This window comes from Coenobita brevimanus, chromosome 54 (assembly GCF_032717465.1).
Source record: "Coenobita brevimanus isolate Jiangsu-jjx chromosome 54, ASM3271746v2, whole genome shotgun sequence".
In the NCBI taxonomy this organism is placed as follows: Eukaryota; Metazoa; Arthropoda; class Malacostraca; order Decapoda; family Coenobitidae; genus Coenobita; species Coenobita brevimanus.
Window position 1 is genome coordinate 27,625,107 of NC_137007.1, and position 23,016 is coordinate 27,648,122.

General features: G+C 41.4%; 1 protein-coding gene across 1 annotated transcript in view; it reads right to left on the reverse strand.

The window, feature by feature from the left end:
* LOC145401062 (uncharacterized) overlaps positions 1-23,016 on the reverse strand; it is a 283,839-nt gene that overhangs the window by 57,896 nt on the left and 202,927 nt on the right. Inside the window, exon 10 of the mRNA XM_080273434.1 lies at positions 20,865-21,039. Within this exon, the coding sequence (XP_080129560.1) occupies positions 20,865-21,039 (175 nt within the window). The remainder of the gene's footprint in view (positions 1-20,864; positions 21,040-23,016) is intronic.

The window sequence follows — 23,016 nt, forward strand, 5'->3', positions numbered from 1 at the left end:
GGGGGAGGAGGATTTACAATGGAAGAGTTGAGAGGTAGGATGGGACTGGAATGTATTGGTGTTCTGATGAGGAGGGGTAGATTGGGATTGTTTGGGCATGTGGAGAGGATGGGAGATGATATCTGGGCACAAAAAGTGAGAGGTGTTAATGTTAGGGATAGGGTAGCAAGATGTAGACCCAAAAAGACCTGGGCCATGGCCACTGAGTCTGACCTCAGGGATAAGGGACTAAATAGGGAAGCTGCCAGAGATCGAGCGGGATGGAGAGTCGCCATTAGGTGACATAGGCCAATGCATGCAAGCATGTTGGAGCCTTCAAAAACGAAATACAGTAATCTCTGTAATAACCGGACACCCAATTCCCGGACACCCCAATTTCCGGACATGTTGGGCCTGAGCCTTTGGACCCCCCCCCCCCCCAAAAAAAAAAAAAAAAAAAAAAAAAAAAATCCGAATTTTTCCCACCCGTAATTTGAAATTGGCACATGGTGCCGAACAGCTGTGTTTACACATGGCCCCTTCACCCCTTCCTTCCTCCTCCCTCCCCAGTTACCACCTAACTACCATCGTGAATAGATTCTCATTGCAGTGGATGCCGCACATGCTCGTTTTTGTGAGTAAACAGTGAATAAACTGCAATACCTCGCCACTAGACCACATGGAAATTTCTAGTGTTGTGCAGTGTTAAGAAATTACAATTATGAGTGCAAAGGATTAAGTGTGGAGTGCAAAGTGGCGGCTGAAATCAGCATGGCGCAATTAACCCCTAAAACGCGGCTGTGTACACCCGACCCCCCCCGCTGTGGCGGGGTTGTAGCGGGGTCTGAGTACCTGTGGGAAAATATTTGCCAAAAATCAGAGATTAACCCTAGAGCATTAAAATTTTTATGGCATATAGTACTTACATTCAGCTTTCTCCTGAGACACATGTTGAGCCTTCATGGACTACCAAAGGACTTGTGAAGACTTGCAAAGTTGGGTAACAAAGTCTTCACTTTCACACCTCCAGAAACCCGGTTTTCTTTCTACCACAGCCTCAATCTGTCACAGTACACTTTATACAACAACGTACAGGTTGTTTGGAATCCGTATTTGTACAATAAGCACTGAAAATAAGGCTAAAATGAACGGAGCGCACGGCCGACATGCAGTGCGGCGGCGATCTTCCCGTCACTATTGTCACATTTGCCTTTTCACGGCAAAAAACACATATACTACATTATTTTCCATCATAGTACTTCGCAAACGTTCGCTTGTCACTATTACGGCCATAAAAATCACTGTCACTGCCAGTATTGTGGATGGGGACTGAGGAAGACCACCGCGGCGCGAGTTTATTCAGCCTTACGGCAGGCACTTTATTCTCGCTCCAGTCGGCCACTCGCACTTCATTTCTATCGCTCACTTTCACTGTAGCTGTCCGTTTTTTGCCTTATTCATCAGTGTCACTGTCCATTGTTATAAAAATAATATTTTCTACACAACAAACTGTCACTGTCAGAACATAGAATAGGAACATATGCTTTCATCTTCTTACACTGGAGTGACTGTCACTCGCAATACTTATATTATTACTATGTACAATTATTTACACCAAAAAACACTGTCACTGTCAGTGCTTTTACAAGTACATACACTAATTTACACTCATCAGGCTGTCACTGTCAGTACGTAAAGGAAAACTAAACACTAGTATCACTGTCACTCTCAGTATAATTTCAAAGAATCTTACCCTTATTTTCAAAATCTAGTCAGGCTGTGGCAGTCAAAGAAACACGGGTAAGCACAGAGGGGAACTTTGCACTCTTTGCACTGCAAGGAGGTGCGCCTAAAGGTTCTGTCCTGCCTGGTAGTGTGGCTGCACACATGACACCTCCTCAGTGCTTTTCCCCTCTTGGCAGTGGCAGGCAGTGGCTCCAGGCGGTGTCGCTGAAGGTAGGCCTGACACTGTAGGCGGTCTGGAGGTGTCTGAGGGTGGCGTTTGGGACCTGTTGAAAGTACCTGGCCATAACGCTGAAGCAGCTAGTAGACACAAGTCTTGGAAAATCTTCTGAGAGAGTAGTTTGCTGGCTTCCTGTTCTTGATTTTATACAGGATGAAGGCGTTCAGCATGCACATATCAATCAAGTGCAAGAACACCTTCCTGTACCAACGACGATTCTTCCTCAGGCAGTCAATCTCTCCGATCATCATATCAGACTTGTCCACCAGCCGCATATTGACGTTGTAGTCAATGACAGCATCAGGCTTCATCACAGGCTCGCCAGTCCTTCTGTCGACCTTCCCTGTTGCCAGCATTTCCCCCTTGTGTACTGTGGTGAGCATATTCACAACTCTCTTATCATGTCACCTGATCGCAAGCATCTTGTCAGATTTCTTCAGGTGCACGTCTCCCCGCTTTGACTTTTCAGCCTCGGGGAAGGCAGGGAAGTGTGCCCTATTGCTTCTGACAGTGCCACAGGATCCGACGCCGTGTTCAGAAAGGTACTTGGCGAGTTTAGGAGCTGTATAGTAATTGTCCGTATACAGGACATGATTCTCGCCAAAGTACTTTTCCAAAAGCACTTTCACGACAGAACCAGAGAATCCAAGGGGGTCAGTCTTGTCCAAATCGACATTGCTGGCGGTGTAAATGACGAAGTCTAAGATGAACCCCGTCTTGCAGTCGCACAGCACGAAAAACTTGATTCCAAAGCGGTGCCATTTGCTTGGAATGTACTGCACAAACCGAAGACGGCCCCTGAACAAAACCAAGGACTCGTCAATCACGACTTTCTTGAAAGGGCGCAGGAACCTCGTAAACTTATCCTTGATCAAGTTCAGGATTCCCCTCACTTTCCATAATGGGTCAGTTTGGGAAGGCTCATCATTGTTCGCGAAGTGAAGGTAAGTCATGAGCTGCCTAAAACGATCGCGGCTCATGTATTTATTGAAAATTGGTGTTGGGCAAAGATCGTCGGAACTCCAGTATTCCTCCAGCTTGTGTTTCCAATTGTGGGGCATCAGTAACATCAACCCAATAAATACAAAAAGTTCCCTGATCGTTAGAGGCACCCATGCTGCCATCCGCGACGTGGATGGCGTGGCTGCCTCACCTTCTCCTTCGCGAACTGCAGCAGATTGCCCCTCGTACCTGTTTGTCTCAGTACAAATCTGCTCCATTACCTCGTTGTCAAGGAAGGCCAACAGGTAGTCCAAGCATTCACCATCCTCGTCGACAGGGAAGTCAGACTGAACTCCACACCCACTGTCATCAAAAGGCACATCCTCCGGCACAAAATCTGATCCCTCTGACCACACGAAGGCATCAAGAGTGCCCTGCCTAGGCTGGGAGGTGCTGGGGGCGGCGGGGGGTGAGGCAGGTCGTGTGGGAGTGGGTGAGGCAGGCGGTGAGACAGTACGTGAGGCAGAGGCTATCCTAGGTCGTATTGGTGTAGTGGTGGTGGGGACATTATCTGAGGGTTCAAGGTCACTCGCGGTGGCGTGACTGCCGAGTTGCCTAGTGCGAGTTTCCTTACGAGCTAGCCTTACACTAGGGGACAAAGTTCTAGCTCTACCAACATGAACACTTGGCCTACGAAAACCTCTAGTACGTAAAGTAGACGTAACGTCTACTTCCCTTTCGAGGTGGTGAAGGCGACTCAGGAGACAGGGCAGCAGAAGAGGAGAACGAGAGAATGGGGCTGGGAGTACGTGGCGGGCTGGCGGTGGCGTGACGTGGCGTAGGGGACAATGGCAGTGAGCTTGGGTCACCACTCCTTTTTCTCTTTGCCCCCTTCCCATATTCAAGGCCCCTTCTCACAGGAGCCTTCCCTGCTGAGGTGCTAGGCACTGACACACTCACTTCAGGCACAGAAACAGTCACTTCTGGCCCAGACTCTGCACTTGATTGCGTGTCAGACTCTGCCAGGCTTGACCACACACCGACGTCACTCCCATAGTCCATCGAGGCTTTCAATAGTTCACTGGCTATTGCAGAGTCACTCAGGCCCTTAGTAGTTCCTGGTAAGGTTTTGAAGGGGGTTGAGGTCACAAAACCCTTTTTCGGAGGGCTGGAAGGCACAGACTCGGAAGAGCTTGAGTTGGACATGGTGTTACCGTGGAAGATTCGCATGGACTGACGCTAATCAGGGGCAAACCGCGCGAAAAAATCACAGTGTGACAACTGGGGAAACAAGCGTTTCCCAATAGCAGAAAGTGCTTGCGAGATGACGGCGCAGATTGACTTGTATGAGCCGTCCGTGCGTTGCCATATCGCAGGACGAGGGAGGGCCGCGCATCGGTGCGTGGGTGGGTAAAAAAAATGATACTTGGCAACAACCGAGGTCAGTAGTACAAAGGTCAAGTGTGCTAAACGTAGCTCACGGGTGGTGGTACTGATAGACAATACCAGCTGGAGCCTGCTTGCCCGCGGTTATTCAAAATTAACTCAAATCGCAAACGCGACAATCCGCCGTTCTGTCCTTTGGGCCGACCGTCGCAAATGCGACGATCCACGTTTTAGGGGGTTAAGAACGGAATGTGCAGTGTTAAACAATTATAACTCACAGTGCAAAGAATTAAGTGCAGCACAACAATGGATTGCTGTACATGCTTCAAGCATTTTCACCACTGCCAGAGCCTTAGAGGAGGCAGCCACAGACATGCTGTAAGTACCCTGTACACTACTAAATATTTTCCACACTCACTTCTAATTCCTCATTCTCTGGTTCCTTTTCATTTATTTCATGCTTTATGTCCATTATTGGTGTGAATATGGTCTTAAATAGGTGCTATACATGTCTGGTAGGGTTATTTAGGTGGCTTTCAAAGTTAGGTTGGGTTAGGGTCTATAGGTACCAGTCCAGGAGGAAGGGGTCCAATATCTAGACAAAACCAATCCCCGGACATGCTTTTGGCTGTATTACATCGGATGTTGAAGGGATCCCTGACAGAAAAAGTTTTTCCTAACACAACATCAGATATGTTTATGTGAAGCTACAGAACGTGGTGAATGTTTTTGGTGTATCTGATAGAGCTAGGATTCCGGGAGCTTGAATGATGAGTGAATGGAAGCGTGACCCATTGGATTGGGCATATTTGGGCAGTCTGGACACTGCTACTCCTCACCCTGCCTTTGGGTGGGAAAAGAGGTCCAGGTCCAGGTCCAGGTTCTCATTCATGATTGATGACGATGACGACGATGAGGATGTAAAGGACAACACCAGGAAAAGAGGACTAGAGGACCACTCATTATTAAATCTCACATTTAGTAGGCAAGAAAATTAAACTAACAATACAATTTCTCACTTTCCTTTTGGCAAAAGCGACCATACAGTACAGGTATTAGACTGCAATTTCAGGATAACATATGATATAGTTAGTCCATCTATCTATCTATTGCCAGACACCTCAATCCCGCTTGGGGTGGCCACAAACAAATCGCCTCCATGTCGCCCTGTCTCCCGCCATTTCACTGCCCCGCTCCCAACTCACACCCCCCTCTCTCATATACCCCTCCACCCCATCCCTCCATCTCATCCTCGGCCTCCCCCTCCCTCTTCCCCCCTCCACCTCACTCACATACACTCTCTTCGTCAGTCTCTCATCCTCCATCCTCTCCACATGGCAAAACCACCTCAGTGTGTTCCTCATAACACTACCTATCACATCCACATCCACACCACAACGCTCCTTTATATCCTCATTCGTCAACCTGTCTCTCCATGTGACTCCACAGGCTCCTCTTAAATAACTCATTTCCACTGCTCTCACTCTTGACTTGTGTCCTTCCAACAATGTCCAAGCTTCACTTCCATACGTTAGAGTTGGTATCACAATACTGTCATGTAGTAACTTTTTCACTTCCATGCTCACTTCCCTGTTTCTTATCACTGCTTTCAAAGAGCCAGCAACCTTTCTTCCCTGCTGTACCCTTTCAAGCACTTCACCCTCCAAACCTCCATCCTTACTCATTCCACTATCCAAGTACTTAAACATACTCACATTTTCCAATTCTTCACCATTCAACCTCGCTGTACATTCACTGACTTCACCTCTCTCAAAGACCATCACTTTACTGTTCCCTACATTCACCTTTAGATATAGTTAGTAATAATGAAAATTAAAAAACGAGGCTGACCTACAAAAATGGCAACTATCATGACCTAAAGAAGTACTAAAAGAAAACACTTTGGGTGAAGAAGCTAAGATGCCATGATATAAATGTTATATGGAAAACAAGAGTCCAAAATTATATCCCAGAGCACAACGAAACAACGATAAGTACAGTACAATCCCAGCTATCCGGTATCCAGACAAACGAAATACTCAGAACAACGGGAAAATTCAAGGGCTGGTAAAAATGTCAGTAAGTTATAACTGTGCGCCAATTTGAATGGACCGCCAAACCACCATTTGATTGTGTCATGCGAGGCTGGGTGAAGTCAGACAAAGCGAGGTGAAGGCATTTCCGGCTAATGTAAATCCCTAGCAAATCCTCTTAACCACCCCTCCTCTCCCCCTCTTTCCCCTACTTGAATTCAGTCATCCTCCACACCCTCCAAAAATCACCAGTCTGCATTTTGCCACCAGACAGTAAACAAGCTCTCTTGCCATTGTGTTCCTCTGATAGACGGTAATTTGTACACTCCAAAATGCCTAAAGTGCAAACTAAACGTAAGTGTATCGTGCTTACCTTGAAACAGAAGCTGGACATATGCAACAGACTTGAAAAAGGCGAACATTATAAAACACTAATGGCTGAATATAAATGTTAATAGGAATGAAAGTTTACTTTGTTGGAAGAAAAATAAATACTGTAAATAATATGCCTGCATTTCATACGTACATCATTTATTTTATTTTCTGCAAAACAGCTGAGTGGCGGGTGAGGGGTGGAGTGATGGAGGTCAGGTGGGGAAGAAGAAGAACAGTCGGAAACGTAAACAAACTCACGTGGGGACACAGGTGTCGTGATAATTCTACAGTGCAGTCTTAACGCATCATCAGTTCACTAATAAATGTTCAAGCTTTTATTTTATTTTTCAATTTTTATGAGTACAGTACATATAATGAATACAGTAATTCGGTAAACAATGGACTGGTGCAATTTGCAGTACAGTACTGCAAATTGCTAGACATTGCATGCACGTCCGTTATGACCATGGTGTGTGTTTACAAGGCAGTTTTTCAGGCAGAATCTCTTAGTGTAACCCCTAATGTGACTGGTGAGTACTTGAACTGTATTTACTGCTGTGATAGCCTTTGTATAGATTTGACTTGAAATCAGAAATACAGGAAAAATCTGTAACTGGGAAGGTAAATTCCTCAAGCCACCCGGTTAACTGGGATTGTACTGTATAATGAAATAGTTTAATATCGAATGTAAAAAAACAAAACATAAGAGAAAAGAGGTTTGCTGTGGATTACATACAGACGATATAATAGTAAGAGAGCATAAAACAACTACAAGCAGCCAAGAAATTATTAAACAAGGATAAGGAGAGATGCTCAACTGCAGTTTGAGGAAGACATTATAAAAAAAGTACTGATCAACTGAAGCTGTTTTACAGATACATACGAAGAAAAACTAAAGTCAAAGATACAATTCAGTCCACCATAAATGAAAAAGATATTTGAGAAGTACTAAACAAAAAATTCCAATCAGTTTTTATGGAAGAAAATAGATTTGAGAGGGATGAAAATTAACAAGCATGCCCACACATGCAAATAAATATACCTATATTGGACCAAGTCCAGGAAGAGACAAATAAATTAGACAATGGAAAAGCTAATGGTCTTAACGAGATTTCAAGTTGGGTATTACGTGAATGTGTAGAAGAGCTAAGCAGACCAATACATTTAATATTAAGGGAACCCTTAAACAAGGTAAACTATCTGATATTTGGAAGAAAGCAAACACTGCTCCCCTCTTCAAGAAAAGAAACAGACAAAATCCACTTAACTACTAACCAGAAACACTGACCAGTATCATAAGTATATCAGAAAAGCTGAGGCAGAAAATTTGGGTAAATCATCTAGAAAAACATAACATGTGACAGAAAGAGAATTTGGGTTTAGGAAGGTAAAAGCACGTGTTACTAATCTACAATATTAGCTACTGTGATAGAGGTGCAGAAACAAAGCAGAAAAGAGTTGGCTGGGAGGAAAGCATCTATTTAAATTTCAAGAAGGTACCTGACAGAGTACAGTGCCACACTAAAGACACTTATGGAAACTGTACCATATCTATACTGTTGGATCCAAGATTTGGAACTGAGAACACTTCTAAGGAGGAATTATGCATTATGGAGAAAAAGAGACAAATGGAGTTCTACAGGGCTAAGTGCTGGAACCAATTATGTTTTTAGTATATATATAAATGACATTGACAGCAACACTGGAAATGGAAGCTATCTAAATATGTTTGCTGATGATGCAAAAATACAAAGGAAAATTACAAACACAGACTCCTGCACAGAGCTACAAGAAGAATTACATAAGCTACATGAATGGAGCAGTAGATGGCAAATGGAATTAAATGTAAACAAATGTCATGTAATAAATTTTGGTATGAGTGAAAAATTACCAAATTGGGATTATAAGTTAGGAAGTTCAACCCTACGAGCATCAGAAAAGGAGAAGGATTTGTGAGTGATTATCAAGTAACAGAATAACACTGGCTGACCACATAAATGAATACGTATGGAACATGTACACGCTGCTTGCTAATATGAGAGAAGCATTACATATATAAATGAAGCCATGCTGAGAAAGATAATCACATCATTCATTAGACCAACTCTGGAGTATGCATCTGTAGTCTGGAATCCAAATCTCATTAATCACATACATAAGACTGAAAAGGTACAAAGGGCTTCTACAAGATGGGCTCCAAGCTTACGGAATTTAAGTTAAGAAGAATGACTACAAAAAATAAATCTACCAACATTACAGGAGAGAAGGAAAAGAGGAGACATGATTGTGTTATATAAATGCATCACAGGAAAAGAGAAAGTAGACATAAACAAGTATACTGTATAACCTATGGGGAAGCAAAATCAAGAGGACACTGCAAAACCCTACACAAAATGAGAGGTGATAAAGACAAGAAAATTCAGTTTCCCAAACAAAGAAATTGATCAGTGGAATGCATTACTGAACGAAATAGCGTGTCAAAACTATTAAAAAATTCAAAGAAATGTACAAGAAAATTCAGTTTCCCAAACAAAGAAATTGATCAGTGGAATGCATTACTGAACGAAATAGCGTGTCAAAACTATTAAAAAATTCAAAGAAATGTATGATAAAAATGGTTCAAAACACGGGGCAGAATGAGCTTGACTCAGTCCTGTAAAGATACAATTAGGTAAGAAGAGAGTGGATGAGGAATATGGAAGGAATTTGAGTGTAAAGTGGAGGAAGTGTAAGAAAATGTTCTGGAAAGCATAAAAGACAGTTAGACAGGGTGATAATGAAGTTAGATGGAAAGTGTAAGACAAAAATGGTACACCACTAGTGGAGAAGGGAGAAAAAGTGAGCAGACTGATAGAAAACTTTAAGGAACTGATGAAAACAGAGAATGAAAGTAATGAGAGTAAAACTGGGTGGGAAATGGCTGGGAGAAGGACGGAGGTGAGAAGGGAGGAAGAGATTAGTAGGATGGAAGTGGTGGAAGCAATGAAGAAAATCAAAATGGGGAAAGCCCAAGAAGTTGATGGAGTGTGTGGTGAAATGCTGAAGCATGGAGGAGAGACAGTTTTAAAATGGACATGGAAGATGTGCAGATTGACCTGGGAGGAAGGTAGAGTCTCAGAGGATTGGAAGTCAGGTATTATTATTCCCCTGCACAAAGAAAATGGGGAAAAAGAAGTGTGTGGTAATCATGGGGACTTTTGTCTTCTGAGTGTAACAGGAAGAGTATATGGCAGGACACTTACTGAGAGAGTTAGGGAAAGAACAGAGGAATTAGTTGGAGAAGAACAGGGAGGTTCTAGGAAGAGAAGAGGTTGTGTAGATCAGATATTCATTCTCAGGTCTTTAGCGGAAAAGTTTCGAGAGAAGGGAGAGAAGTTACAGGCAGCCTTCATGGATTTAGAGAATATATACGACAGGGTGGATAGACGAGGAATGTGGAAAACATTATGAATGTATGGTGTAAATGGGAAGTGGCTGAATGCCATGAAGAGCATGTATGCGGGCACTAAGGCGGCAGTGCATGTGGATAGTGAACCGAGAAAATTTTCCTATTTGAATGTTCGACTGAAACAGGGATGTGTCATGTCTCCATGGATGTTCAATCTGTATATGGACTTGGTTATAAAAGAGATTCAAGTAGGACATTGGATGCTGGAGTGGCTATAATGAGAGAGGGCAACGTCTGGAAACTTCCTGTACTGTTGTTTGCAGATAATACTGTAGATGAAAGGGAACTGCAAGGCTTGGAGAATGAGTTTGGGAGAGTGTGTAAGAAACGGAATCTAAAGGTGGATGTAGGGAAGAGTAAAGTTATGATCTTGGAGAAAAATGAAGTCCCTAAATGCATAGTGAGATTGCATGATGAGGAAATGGAAAATATGAGTGCATTTAAATACTTGGGTAGTGTGATGAGTAAGGATGGAAGTTTGGAGGGAGAAGTGCTTGCAAGTGTACAACAAGGAAGAAAAGTTGCTGGTTCTTTGAAAGCAGGGATAAGAAATACAGAAGTGAATATGGAAGTAAACGGGTCGCTGGATGATAGTATTGAGATACCATCTCTAATCTAACATATGGAACTGAAGATTGGACCTTTTTAGAAGGACGTAAGTCAAGAGTGGGACCAGTGAAAATGAGTTATTTGAGAGGAGCATGTGGAATTACATGGAGGGACAGCCTGACAAATAAAGAAATGAAGGAGCTTTGTGGTGTGGATGTGAAACAAAGCGTTAGGAAAAATACACTAAGGTGGTTTGGCCATGTGAAGAGGATGGAGAGTGAGAGACTAACAAGGAGATTTTATGTGAGGCAGGTAAGGAGGAAAATACAAACACACACACACACACACACACACACACACACACACACACACACACACACACACGAACAGTCGGAGAGAGCGGACGTCCCAGGCATCGCTCCTAACCTTGAGTAGTTTCAGGAATTTTGTCTGTCCTGTCTCCTAGGGTCTTTCTTTAAATTTAAAATAATGAAAGTTAGTAGACTACCAAAAATGTAAAGATTTGTTGGCAATAGTATACATGAATGTTTGTGGCTTATTCGGTAACAGCTGTTTAGGTACTTTACATTAAACATGGCCGAAAAGGTAAACAATGAGGGAATGGAATTTCAAGGATTTGATGCTAATACTAATGTCATGGACCTGGTGAAAACATTAATTATGAGGATTAGTGAACTCGAAAAAAAAGTAGAGAATCTAGTGATAAAGGATGTGTCAGGAAATACGGAAACCACCATACAGAGTCTAATCCAGTCCAACGAAACAGCCAATGAAGAGATTAGGAATTTGAAGAGGGAAAATGTTGAACTGAGGAGGAAACTTGAAGAGAGTACTAATAAAACGGAGAAGGTGAGTAATGTATTAGAAGAACGTAAGGCAAAGTGGGCACATGTAGAAGAAGAACAGAAAGAAGTGGTCAGCTTAAGAGAGATCATCCAGGAAGAAAGGGAAATGAACAAGAAAGAAATGGAAGAAAATGTAGTGAAAATACTGAAGAAAAAAGAGAAAATAGTGAGAGAAACTGTAGAAAGGAACAGATGTGTGGCAGTATTTGGAAACAGGGAAGAGGAAGAAAAGGTTAGGTTCGCAAGTCTCGAGAGAGACACGAACATGGTGAGAGGAATATTAGGCAAGACTGACCCCGAAGGAGACAAGTGGGTAAAAGAAATTGAGGAAGTAAGGAGGATAGGGCCTTATAAGAAAGGGGAAACAAGACCAATGAGAGTCAAGTTTACATCAGAAAGTGTAATAAATGAGATACTTAAAGTGACCTGGAAATTAAGCAAAGAGGCGGGGATGGAAAATATTATAATAAGAAAAGATCTGAATGAAGAAGAAAGAGAAGTTTTAAAATCATTAAAGGAAGAAGTAAAGGAAAAAAATGATAAGAGGTCAGAGGAAGAACGTAATACTTTTTTTTGGAGAGTATTGGATATGAAAGTAAGGAAATGGTATTTAAGGAAATAGAAGTGAAGGAAACTAGGGGGGATGGTTGTGAAAGATCAGAAGTTGAGGAAGTGGTACGGACAGAGAGTAGGAGAGAAGAGGGTATTAATAATGTCAAAAATAATTTGAAGGTGATATATACTACTGTTGATGGTTTCATATCGACAAGGATCAAAATTAATGATTTCTTGAGAGAACATGAACCTGATGTCATGTGCTTTGTAGAGACCAAATTAAGGGAAGATATTGATGTTCATTTGGGAGATGGTAAATACAAACTGTGGAGAAAAGACAGAAAAGAAAAAAAGGGAGGAGGAGTGATGATAGCAGTGAAAAACAACATAAATGTAGATACAGTACTGTGGAAATGGGAGAAGGCAGGGCTGAAGTGATATATATGAAATTAGAAACTGGAGAGAATGTTAACAGAGATATGGCGGTAGTGTATGTTCCCCCAAAGACGAGAGCATGGAAGGATGACGAATACCATGAGATGTTGTCAGATATGGCTAGCTACTTGCAAAAAATAATTGAGAAAAGCAATAATATAATTTTGGTGGGTGACTTTAATTGTAAAGAGGTGAACTGGGAGGAATGGTACTAGGGAGGCGGCGAGGATTCGTGGGGCACTATGTTATTAAATATAATAATGAATAATGTGATGACGCAGTGGGTCAAAGAAGAGACACGGTTTCGAGGTGAGGACACACCAGCAAGGTTAGGTTTACTGTTCACCAAAGAACCCGATGTAATAGAATCATTGGAATATCTCTGTCCTTTGGGAAAAAGTGATCACGTGGTCATTGAGTTCCAGATGTTAATAGGAAACGTCGAGCCAAGAGACGAGCTTCATAGACAGGGAAGATACAACTTTGGCAAAGCAAATTTTACAGGATTGAGAAACTTTTTTGAAAATGCGGATTGGAGAAAATTCAGAGAAACAAGAGAGATACGGAGGAAGTGGGATATCTTTCTAGACCTCTATAATTTGGGAGTGGAAAAATTTGTACCAAGGGTAAGAGGGAAAGAAAACAGGAAAAAGGAGTGGTTTAATAGAAGGTGTATGATAGCCAAAAAAGAGAGAGATAAGGCGTGGAACAATTGGAGAAAGAGAGGTAAAGACAGAACAAAGGAAGAATATAAAAGAACAAGAAACGAATACACAAGAATACGTAGGGAAGAAGAAAGGAATTTTGAAAAAGGTATAATTGACAAATGCAAGGATGAACCCAAACTGTTTTATAGATTTGTTAATGGCAAACTGAAACAAAAGGAAGGAATCACCAAGCTGAAAGTAGAAGGAGAGGTCTTTAAGGATGCGGCAATGCAAGCAGAAATAATGAACAAACGTTTCCAGTCAGTTTTCACTAAAGAAAAGGAGCTTGTGGAAGGGGAGGGAGTGATTAGAAATGTTCCAGTGATGAAAGATATAAAAGTGGAGGTACAGGAAGTGTATAAATTACTGGAAACTCAAGATGTAAGGAAAGCCCCAGGACTTCATGGAATTTCTAATTGGGTACTGAAGGAATGCAGAGAACAACTGGCGGATAAAATTCTCAGCTTAATTGTATGCTCACTGGAAGAGGGGAAAGTGCCAAAAGAATGGAAGAGGGCAAATGTGGTACCAATTTACAAGGGAGGAAACAGGGAAGAACCCCTGAATTATAGACCAGTGTCTCTAACCAGCATGGTTGCAAAATTGTGTGAGAGAATCCTGAAAGACAGATGGATAAAATATCTGGAAGAGATGAATATTTTGGCTGAATGTCAGTTTGGATTCAGAAGTGGAAGGTCATGTGTTTCAAACTTGTTGAGCTTTTACTCAAGAGCGATTGATGTGGTACAGGAGAGAGATGGTTGGGTGGATTGTGTGTACTTAGACTTAGAGAAGGCCTTTGACAAGGTACCTCATAAGAGACTAATGTGGAAACTAGAATATATAGGAGGACTAAAGGGGAAACTTCTGGAATGGATGAGAGACTTTTTGAGAGACAGACAAATGAGGACAGTAATAAAGGAAAAGATGTCTGGATGGAGGGAAGTAACAAGTGGAGTCCCTCAGGGCTCAGTGTTGGCGCCAGTAATGTTCCTGATTTACGTAAATGATATGGTAGATGGAGTGAACAATTATGCGAGTCTGTTTGCTGATGATGTAAAGATCTTGAGGAAGATAGAGGTTGAGGAGGATTGTAAAATGCTGCAGGAGGATTTGGATAGAATACACAATTGGAGCCGGACGTGGGAAATGAAATTTAATGTAAAGAAATGTAAAATATTGGAAATGGGTAAAAGTACCAGGAGACCATCACTGAATTATTTGTTGGGTAATGAATTAATCACAAAAAGGAGAGAAGAGAAAGATTTGGGAGTGATGGTCCAAGATAGTTTGTCACCAGAAAAGCACATTAACAAGATAGTTGGAGAGACTTATAAGCTCTTGACTAACATAAGAGTAGCATTTCATTATATGGATGAGGAAATGATGAAAAAATTGATAGTGGCCATGATCCGCCCCAGGTTAGAATATGCAGCGGTAGTGTGGTCCCCAGACAAAAAGAAAGATATAAACAAGATTGAGAGAATACAAAGAACAGCAACCAAGATGGTCCCCAGTCTGACAGACCTGTCATACAGAGAGAGGCTGGAAAAACTGGATTTGCCTTCATTAGAGGAAAGGAGAAAGAGGGGAGACATGATTGCGGTGTTCAGGACCATGGTGGGAGTAGATAAAATTGACAAAGAAGATCTGTTTGTATGGGATAAGAGAGCAACAAGAGGACATGGAATGAAATTGAAAAAGTCAAGCTGCTTGAAGGATATCAAGAAATATAGCTTTCCTTACAGAAGTATAGACTTATGGAATAGCCTGGACAAAGAGATCGTCCAGTCAAAAAACTTAAACGAGTTTAAAGTTAAATTCGACTTATTGAGAAACAGCGACGGAAACCCACGAGCATAGTACATTCCGTGTATATCACAATTAGGTATATTCTTAAATATTTGGAACGACTTAGACAAAGAGGTGGTGCATGAGAAAAACATTCATGTGTGTAAAGGTAGACTTGATAAATGTGGATATGGAGACAGGACAACACGAGCATTGCTCAATTCCTGTATACTACAAATAGGTAAATACAAATAGGTAAATACACACACACACACACACACACACACACACACACACACACACTCTCATGACATGTATGGGAACCAACTAAACTTGAATGGAGTGATGTCATGATGCTTGAATTGTCACACAGTTCTACATAAACAGCCTTTTCCAACTGCATCTCTGGCAAAAGAGTTCATTTTTATCTACCATGCTATAAAAAACTGCACTAAAAATGAACCTGTTACTTCAGATTCTCTATATACTATGTACATACCATGCCATAATTAGGTTCTCCCATCTCCTGAGTGCTCCAGTATTATTATTTTATATATATATATATATATATATATATATATATATATATATATATATACAGAGAAATTTCATATTATATTTCGATGGACATATGTACCTAAAAATCACCATGAAATTCAAATCATCGAAATTTAAACTGAACTTCTTATGGGAAAACTGTTTGGGTTCGGGGCCTGCAAACCTAACTACATAAAATCATGATTTTTTGCCCACACCCCCTGTAAACTTTATGAACTATAATTGTGGTTAAGTAACTTTAGCTCTGCACTGTATTGCCATACTGCCAGCAAGTGTATACTTGGTGTATTTCTGTCCTTTCCTGTAATGCCATTTCTCCTTTGGCTGCGAAGATTTAGAGGTGCCAGGCTGCTCTTGTACATTACCACTGCTACCCAAAGAACCAATCTTGCTTGCCATTTTGAAACAGGTAAGTTGGGACGAAAATACAAAGAAAAAACACAACTAAATTGCAGTGAAATGCATGTCCACGTATGGTTAGGCTCATACTTTTTCTTATAATCTTCCTTCACTTCTAGCAATTTGGTTCGCATAAAAAATATTACCGGTATCTTTGCTTGTTTTGGGTGGAGTCTGGCCCAGAGAGCACATGTTACATACAATATTAGGTTAGGTTCATACTTCTTATTATTATTTTCCTTCACTTCTAGCATTTTGGTTTGCATCAAACATATTATCTTTGCTTGTTTTGGTTGGAGTCTGGCCCTGAAAGCATCGAAATTCGTGAATTTGCATCGAAAAGTAAGGTAAGCAGACCACTCCAAAATGCATCGAAATTTGATTCATCGAATTCTAAACTGTCCAAATTTGAGATTTTACTGTATATACATAAAACAGTAATGTGGGTTAATCTCACTGGCCAGGCACTTAAAACCCTTGGAGTTATCCTACCCACTAATTCTTGCTTCCTGATAAATGAGATTTCATGTGCAAACGACATGCCAACTGGCTCAGACTATTCTTTTCAGTGACATATCTACCATGGTCATCCTCTTGTTCATCATCATCATCATCATCATCATCCAGACCTCCTTTCCCATCCCATGGCAAGGTGAGGAGTAGCAATGTCCAGACAGTGCAAATTTCCCCAATCCAATGGGCCATGATTCCATTCACTCATCATTCAAGCCAACAGAATCCTGGCTCTATCTGATATGTCAAAAACTTTCACCACGTTTTGTAGCTTCATATAAACACATTTGACAGAGTCAATCCGGACGCTGTCACATTAAAATGGGGTGCCAAATCTCTGATCATGCGCTCCTCCTCACAATATTCATCTAGTCAGCTCGATCTCGTCACTCCCGAGCCCCACCAACTTCCAAACCTCTCTTCCTCACACACTCATCCACCATATCTCTCCACCTTCTCCTTGGCCGACTTCGATCTCTTGTCACTCCTGAGTCGCACCAACTTCCAAACCTCTCTTCCTCTCACACTCATCCACCATATTCTCCACCTTCTCCTTGGCCGACCTCGCCTCCTCTCTCCTTCAAATTCACTCAGAGATACCTTTTTCACCACTCTATTGTCATCCATTCTCTCCAAATGACCATACCACCTCAGTACACTCTCTTCGCTTCTGGTGTCCACAGACTTCCTCACTCCACATCTTTCATGAACCACATTATTTTGAATCCTATCCACTCTCTGTGCTCCACATACATTCCTCAGCATTCCCATATCCACTGCTCTCGTTCCTGACTTTTCATTTTCCTGCCACACCATAGTCTCATATCCATATGTTAAAGATGGCACTAACACTCCTTCACGTAAGCCTTGTGTAGCTGCAACACTCAAGCCTCTGATTCTTATCAAGGCCTTCACTGCACCAACTACTTTCCTTCCTTGTGTCACTCTACTTTCCACTTCTTTTGCACATTTTCCACTCTTTTCTATCACTGTACCCAGGTATTTGAACTCTCTCACCAATTCCAGACTCTCTCCATTCACTGTAACATCACACTGGGAATCACCATCTCTCTCAATAACCATCACTTTACTCTTTTCTACATTTACTCTCAAGGCCCAACGCTCACAGATATCAGCAAAACTCTGCACTAGTCTACTAGGTCCTTGTCCGTTACTTGCAAGTAACACTGCATCATCAGCATACAACAAATTTCTACTAGGTCCTTGTCCGTTATTGCAAGTAACACTGCATCATCAGAATACAACAAATTTCATATATTCCATCCATCACCATTCATTACCAAAGCCATCCCCCTCTCCAGTACTTGTGCTTTTACTCATCACCCCATCCATATATATATATAATGAACAATCATAGGGACATCACACAACCTTGTCACACACCCACACAAACTGTGAACCATTATTCACTTAGATACCCATTTACCCTTACGCATGCTGCAATACCATCATAAAAACTCTTGTTGTCACTTAGCAGCTTACCAGCTACACCAGACATAAACAAAAGCTTCCACAATCCTTCTCTGTCTACTTTGTTGTATGTTTTTTCCAGATCCATGAATGCCATAAACACCTTATAGTCCTTCTCACAAGCCTTCTCCACTATCTGTCTTACTGCAAATGATTGATCCACACATCCTCTGCCACTCCTAAAGCCACCCTGTTCATCATTCACTAGGACATCTGATATCGCTCTTACGTTATAATAATTCTTCCATATACTTTCCCTACCACACTCAATAAACTTATACCATGATAATTCTTGCACTCACTTAGCTCACCCTTATTTTTGTACAGGAATACAATCACAGCCTTTTTCCACTCTGCCGTCACAGTTTCACTCATCCATGCCTTCCTACATATCTCAAAGAAGAACTTCATTCCGCTCTCTCCACTACACTTAATCATCTCTGCACACACCTCATCAACCTCAGCTGCTTTCCCATTTTTCAGCTGTTTCACACCATTCTTCATCTGCGTGAGTGTCACATTTCCTATCACTGCATTCCTTCTCTGTATTGTCATCATCATCATCATCAGGACCTCCTTTCCCACCCTAGGACAGGGTGAGGAGTAGCAATGTCCAGACAGCCAAAATTTGCCCAATCCAATGGTCCACACTTCCATTCACTCATCATTCAAGCCCCCAGAATCCGGGCTCTATCAGATATGCCAAAAACATTCACCACGTTCTGTAGCTTCACAAAAACATATCCGACAGAGTCATTTGTGGTGGATGGGGGTGCCCATCACCCATTCCCTCAGTGTAGGGATGCCTTATGATCTCTACACTGAGTTAAAAGCCAAATGGTTTTCTGTACCCAGGAAACCATTTACTACGTTGGGTGGTAACCATATAACTGGGGTTTTTGACTGGGTTTAGTGTCCCCCAGATTCCCCCTATCCAAAATCACTTAATCATGGCAGTTGTTTCAGATATTCTTTCAGAGAGCCTTCTCTGCACATCCCCAAAATCAATTATGTTTACAAAGGCTCTGCTCTCTCTATTCCCATTCATTAGGCTTTCAAAACATTCTTTCCATCTGGTCCTTATTTCATTCCCATGGGTTAATAATCTACCACTTACATCCTTCACATGTTCACATTTCTTTCCGCTGTCACTTCTAAATTTCTGCACTGCTTTTGAGAATAACTTCCTATTTTCAGAGTTGTTTGCATTCATTTTTCTTCCTAGATCATCATTTACCTCCTCCTTTTTCCTCTGCACTAGTCTCTTTATGTGCTTCTTGAGATAAATACATTCAGTTCCTATTTCAACTGAACCCCTGTTCTGTAACCATTCTAGCCACTTCATTCTCTATTCCTCCACTGCTCTCTTAACCTCTTCATTCCACCATGCCATTACCTTTCTTCTTTGTTGTTACTCTTACCACACCACACACTGCTTTAGCATTCCTAACTAAGCAATCCTTACATGCATTCCACTGGCTATCCAGATCCATTTCATTCCAATTCCCTGATTCTAACTCCTCCCCTACTTTGATCCTATATTCATCTGGAATTTCTTTGAAACTCAGCTTCCTGACTTTCAGTCTTTCTCCCTGCATTGCTCCTCTCTCTCCTGGTCCATGTCACTCCTCTCAGCTTGATCTTGCATACCACAATCATATGATCTGACAGACCTCCACATCATCTTCTCAAGGCCCTCGTATCAGCATCCAATCCCAGCACTGACCTCTCTACAAGCACATAATCAATCAGGCTCCTTTCAACACAATCCCCATTCCCTGTATACCACGTATATTTATGTGCATCTTTGTGTTTGAAATATGAGTTACAAATGCACATCCCCCTTTCCTAACACATATCCTTCAGTCACTTCCCATTATCATTTTCTCTTGGTACACCATTACAACCCATTATGTCATCCTCAGGACCAGTGCCTACTCTTCCATTCATATCACTCATTACGATCACTTTATAGCTCCTGGGCATTTCTCCCACTGCTTCATCCAGCTCATCCCAAAACCTGTCTTTCTCTCTCTGACTCCTGTCACCGCACGATGCATACACTACAAACACAGCCACTTTCACCTTCTCAAACTTGAACTGACATAGATAGCTTACATCTCAAGCACACATTTGTAATCATTCATTTCACTCTGTCATACTTCATTCATCAACAAAGCCACTCCTTCCTTGCACTTTCCTCACCCATTCATGCCTGACCTTATACATTTCACACCCTCCCACTCCTGCACTTCACATCCTTTCATCTTTGTTTCACACAATGCCATCATTGCATATCTCGTACTCTTGAACAAATTCACCACTTCCACCCTCTTGCTCTCCTCATTCACACCTCTCACATTCCACATGGTCATGCAGATCTGTCCATTTGGTTGGGGCCCTGGGAAGGTATTGGGCCCTCCAAGGCTCTCCGAAACATTTGCCATGATTAAAGGATTTTAGATAGGGGAATCTGGGGGGACTTAACCTGGCCAAAAACCCCAGTGATGTGGTTACCACTTAGCATAGTAAATGGTTTCCTGGGTACAGGAAACCATTTGGCTTGTCACTCAGTGTAGAGACCATAAGGCATCCCTACACTGAGTCAGTGGATGATGGGCACCCCATCTACCACTGTAGTAATAATAATAACTTTTTACAAATCATTTTTTCTCAGAATGGTTCACATTTTATGATAATGAATATTATAACATACCGGTATACTGTCAACTCAAAGTTGCCCACAGCAATTTTACTGTGCTTGATGAGAAAAGGTTGTTTTGTTCACAGTACATGTACACTATATTCTTTCTATCTGATCTCCAAAATGATAAAGGTCTTCCAGTATTTTTACTAATCATGGAATCCACATACCTTCACGATGAATATACTTCGGGCAATTCGAGCAGCGCACCATGCCATCCTCAGGGATGCTGCGGTAAACCTTGAGGCAAACATAACAGAACTGACGTCGTTTCCAGTACTTGTCACATGGTACACATAGGGTTGTTGCATACCGTAACTGCTTGTTATCTTTATCTTTCTTGAACTGAAATCATAAATAATTTTTATGATTCTACATAAGTGGTGAGCCACTGAAGAAATGAAGATGTACTGCAAATTATAAAGTATTACAAACAAGATTCACAGTTAAAAATTTTATTCTGGGTACAGTCTGACAAAATTAATTAGCAAGCGAAAACCCCTGGAAGGCTGCAGATAAATGGTTAAAATATATAGTAACTCCTCACTTATGCCACTTCATTGGAGCATTTTCATACTGCTATAACCACCATCCTTATTTTTTTTTTTTCCCCACTCAAAGACAAGGCAATATAGGATCACTAATGCAAGAAAAGAGAAAGACAAGATACAGGGATAACTTATTGAAAGCATTTGCAAAGAAATGGGCCAAACACTTACTCGTTCACCATTCAAAATAAGCCAGTAGTGGAGCTCTAACTGTGGCATGCCATTTTCCTCGATCTCATGGTATGTGTAACAATATACAACACGGAGTCAGTTATAAGGCCAAAATGAAACTTGCCACCTAAATCTAGGATAAAGGAGAGAGTTAAACCACTTGCTAATCGACTACATGGTGTTTATGCAAGTCATTACATGAAGATCATTGCAAGACTACTTTCTCTCCCACTTACTAATTTCTGAGTTTAAAACACTTCTAATGTGGTAGTCTAACACTGAAGGGCACCATTTGGGATACTGTTTCCTGGTAATAAAAGAGCCTACAGCCTGTCCCTAAAATGTATGAACACACTGCCAAGAGCCAAGTCTTACATCCTGCCACTGCCACTGATGTTGAGACCAAAATGAAACTTAACATATCAACCATGGTCTGAAGGAAAAATGAACCTTTAGTCCCACAGAATCTTAGTTCATCATATAACCAATGAACCAAGAGAAGTACTCCACTTGTCTACTGATACACATTTAACCTGACACCTTTTAGCTCAGTTGATAATCTACTAACCAAGGAAACTCATTCCTATCTCATAACCAAAGGTGACCAAATTTCATGTAACCATGATATAGTACTCATGTTGTGGGAGACGCTTAATTTTGTCAGGCCAAAACAAACCAACTACACACTAATCAGGTTATTAAACTGCAGGCCTACAAACTTATAACACCAATACTGCAATATTTGGTGTGATGTCTCCAGATCAATCATCACCTGAGGCACAGTGGGATCCGAGTCATTAACTCTACTATAAGAAAAAAAAAAAGGGGCAATGAGCAAAAATTTGATAACTATGAGTACTTTTTTTTTATACTTCCACAAAATAACTTGTACCAGAGCCTTTGACTCTCTTTTTCCTGATTACCTACAATCAAGAACACGTCGTTCCATAAACACCCAGTACTTATCTAAAATACCTAGCAACATCTTGTTAATATGTAAAATAATGAAATTAATTCACCCATAAATGCTGGCAGAAGAGTGTGAAAAAATACTTTTCAGGAAAGCTGGAGATGAAGTTAATGATTCATTCTCTCCTCCTCTTCAAAGGACCACTGTCACTTCTATTATTGTCTGATATCAAGCACTCAAGTGAGAGTGAACAGAAATCTGAGTGATGAGTTTTCTGTAAAGTTTGACGTGCATCAGGGGTCCATCTTGAGCTCCTTATTGTTTGACAAGGTGCATGAAGCTCTCTCATGTGACTTCAAAAGTGCACTCCCATGGAAGATGGTGTGTGCTGACAACTTGGTGTTGATTACAGATAACTAGAGATAGGTGGGGGAAATATTTAGGAAATGGAATGACAGAATGAAGCAGAAGGGTTTGAGAGTAAAAGCAGATAAAAATTAAACAAAAGCATTTGGGGATTTAATGGTAATAACCCACCAAAATATGTTATTGGCTAAGGTACGAGGTACCTACAAACCAAACTTGAAGAAAATTTGCAAAACTACAGAATTCAGTTACTGCATTTCACAAAAAGCCAACCTATACTAACCGCTTAACTGCAGGGCGTCACTTTCGTGACGCTTGGTAGCAAGG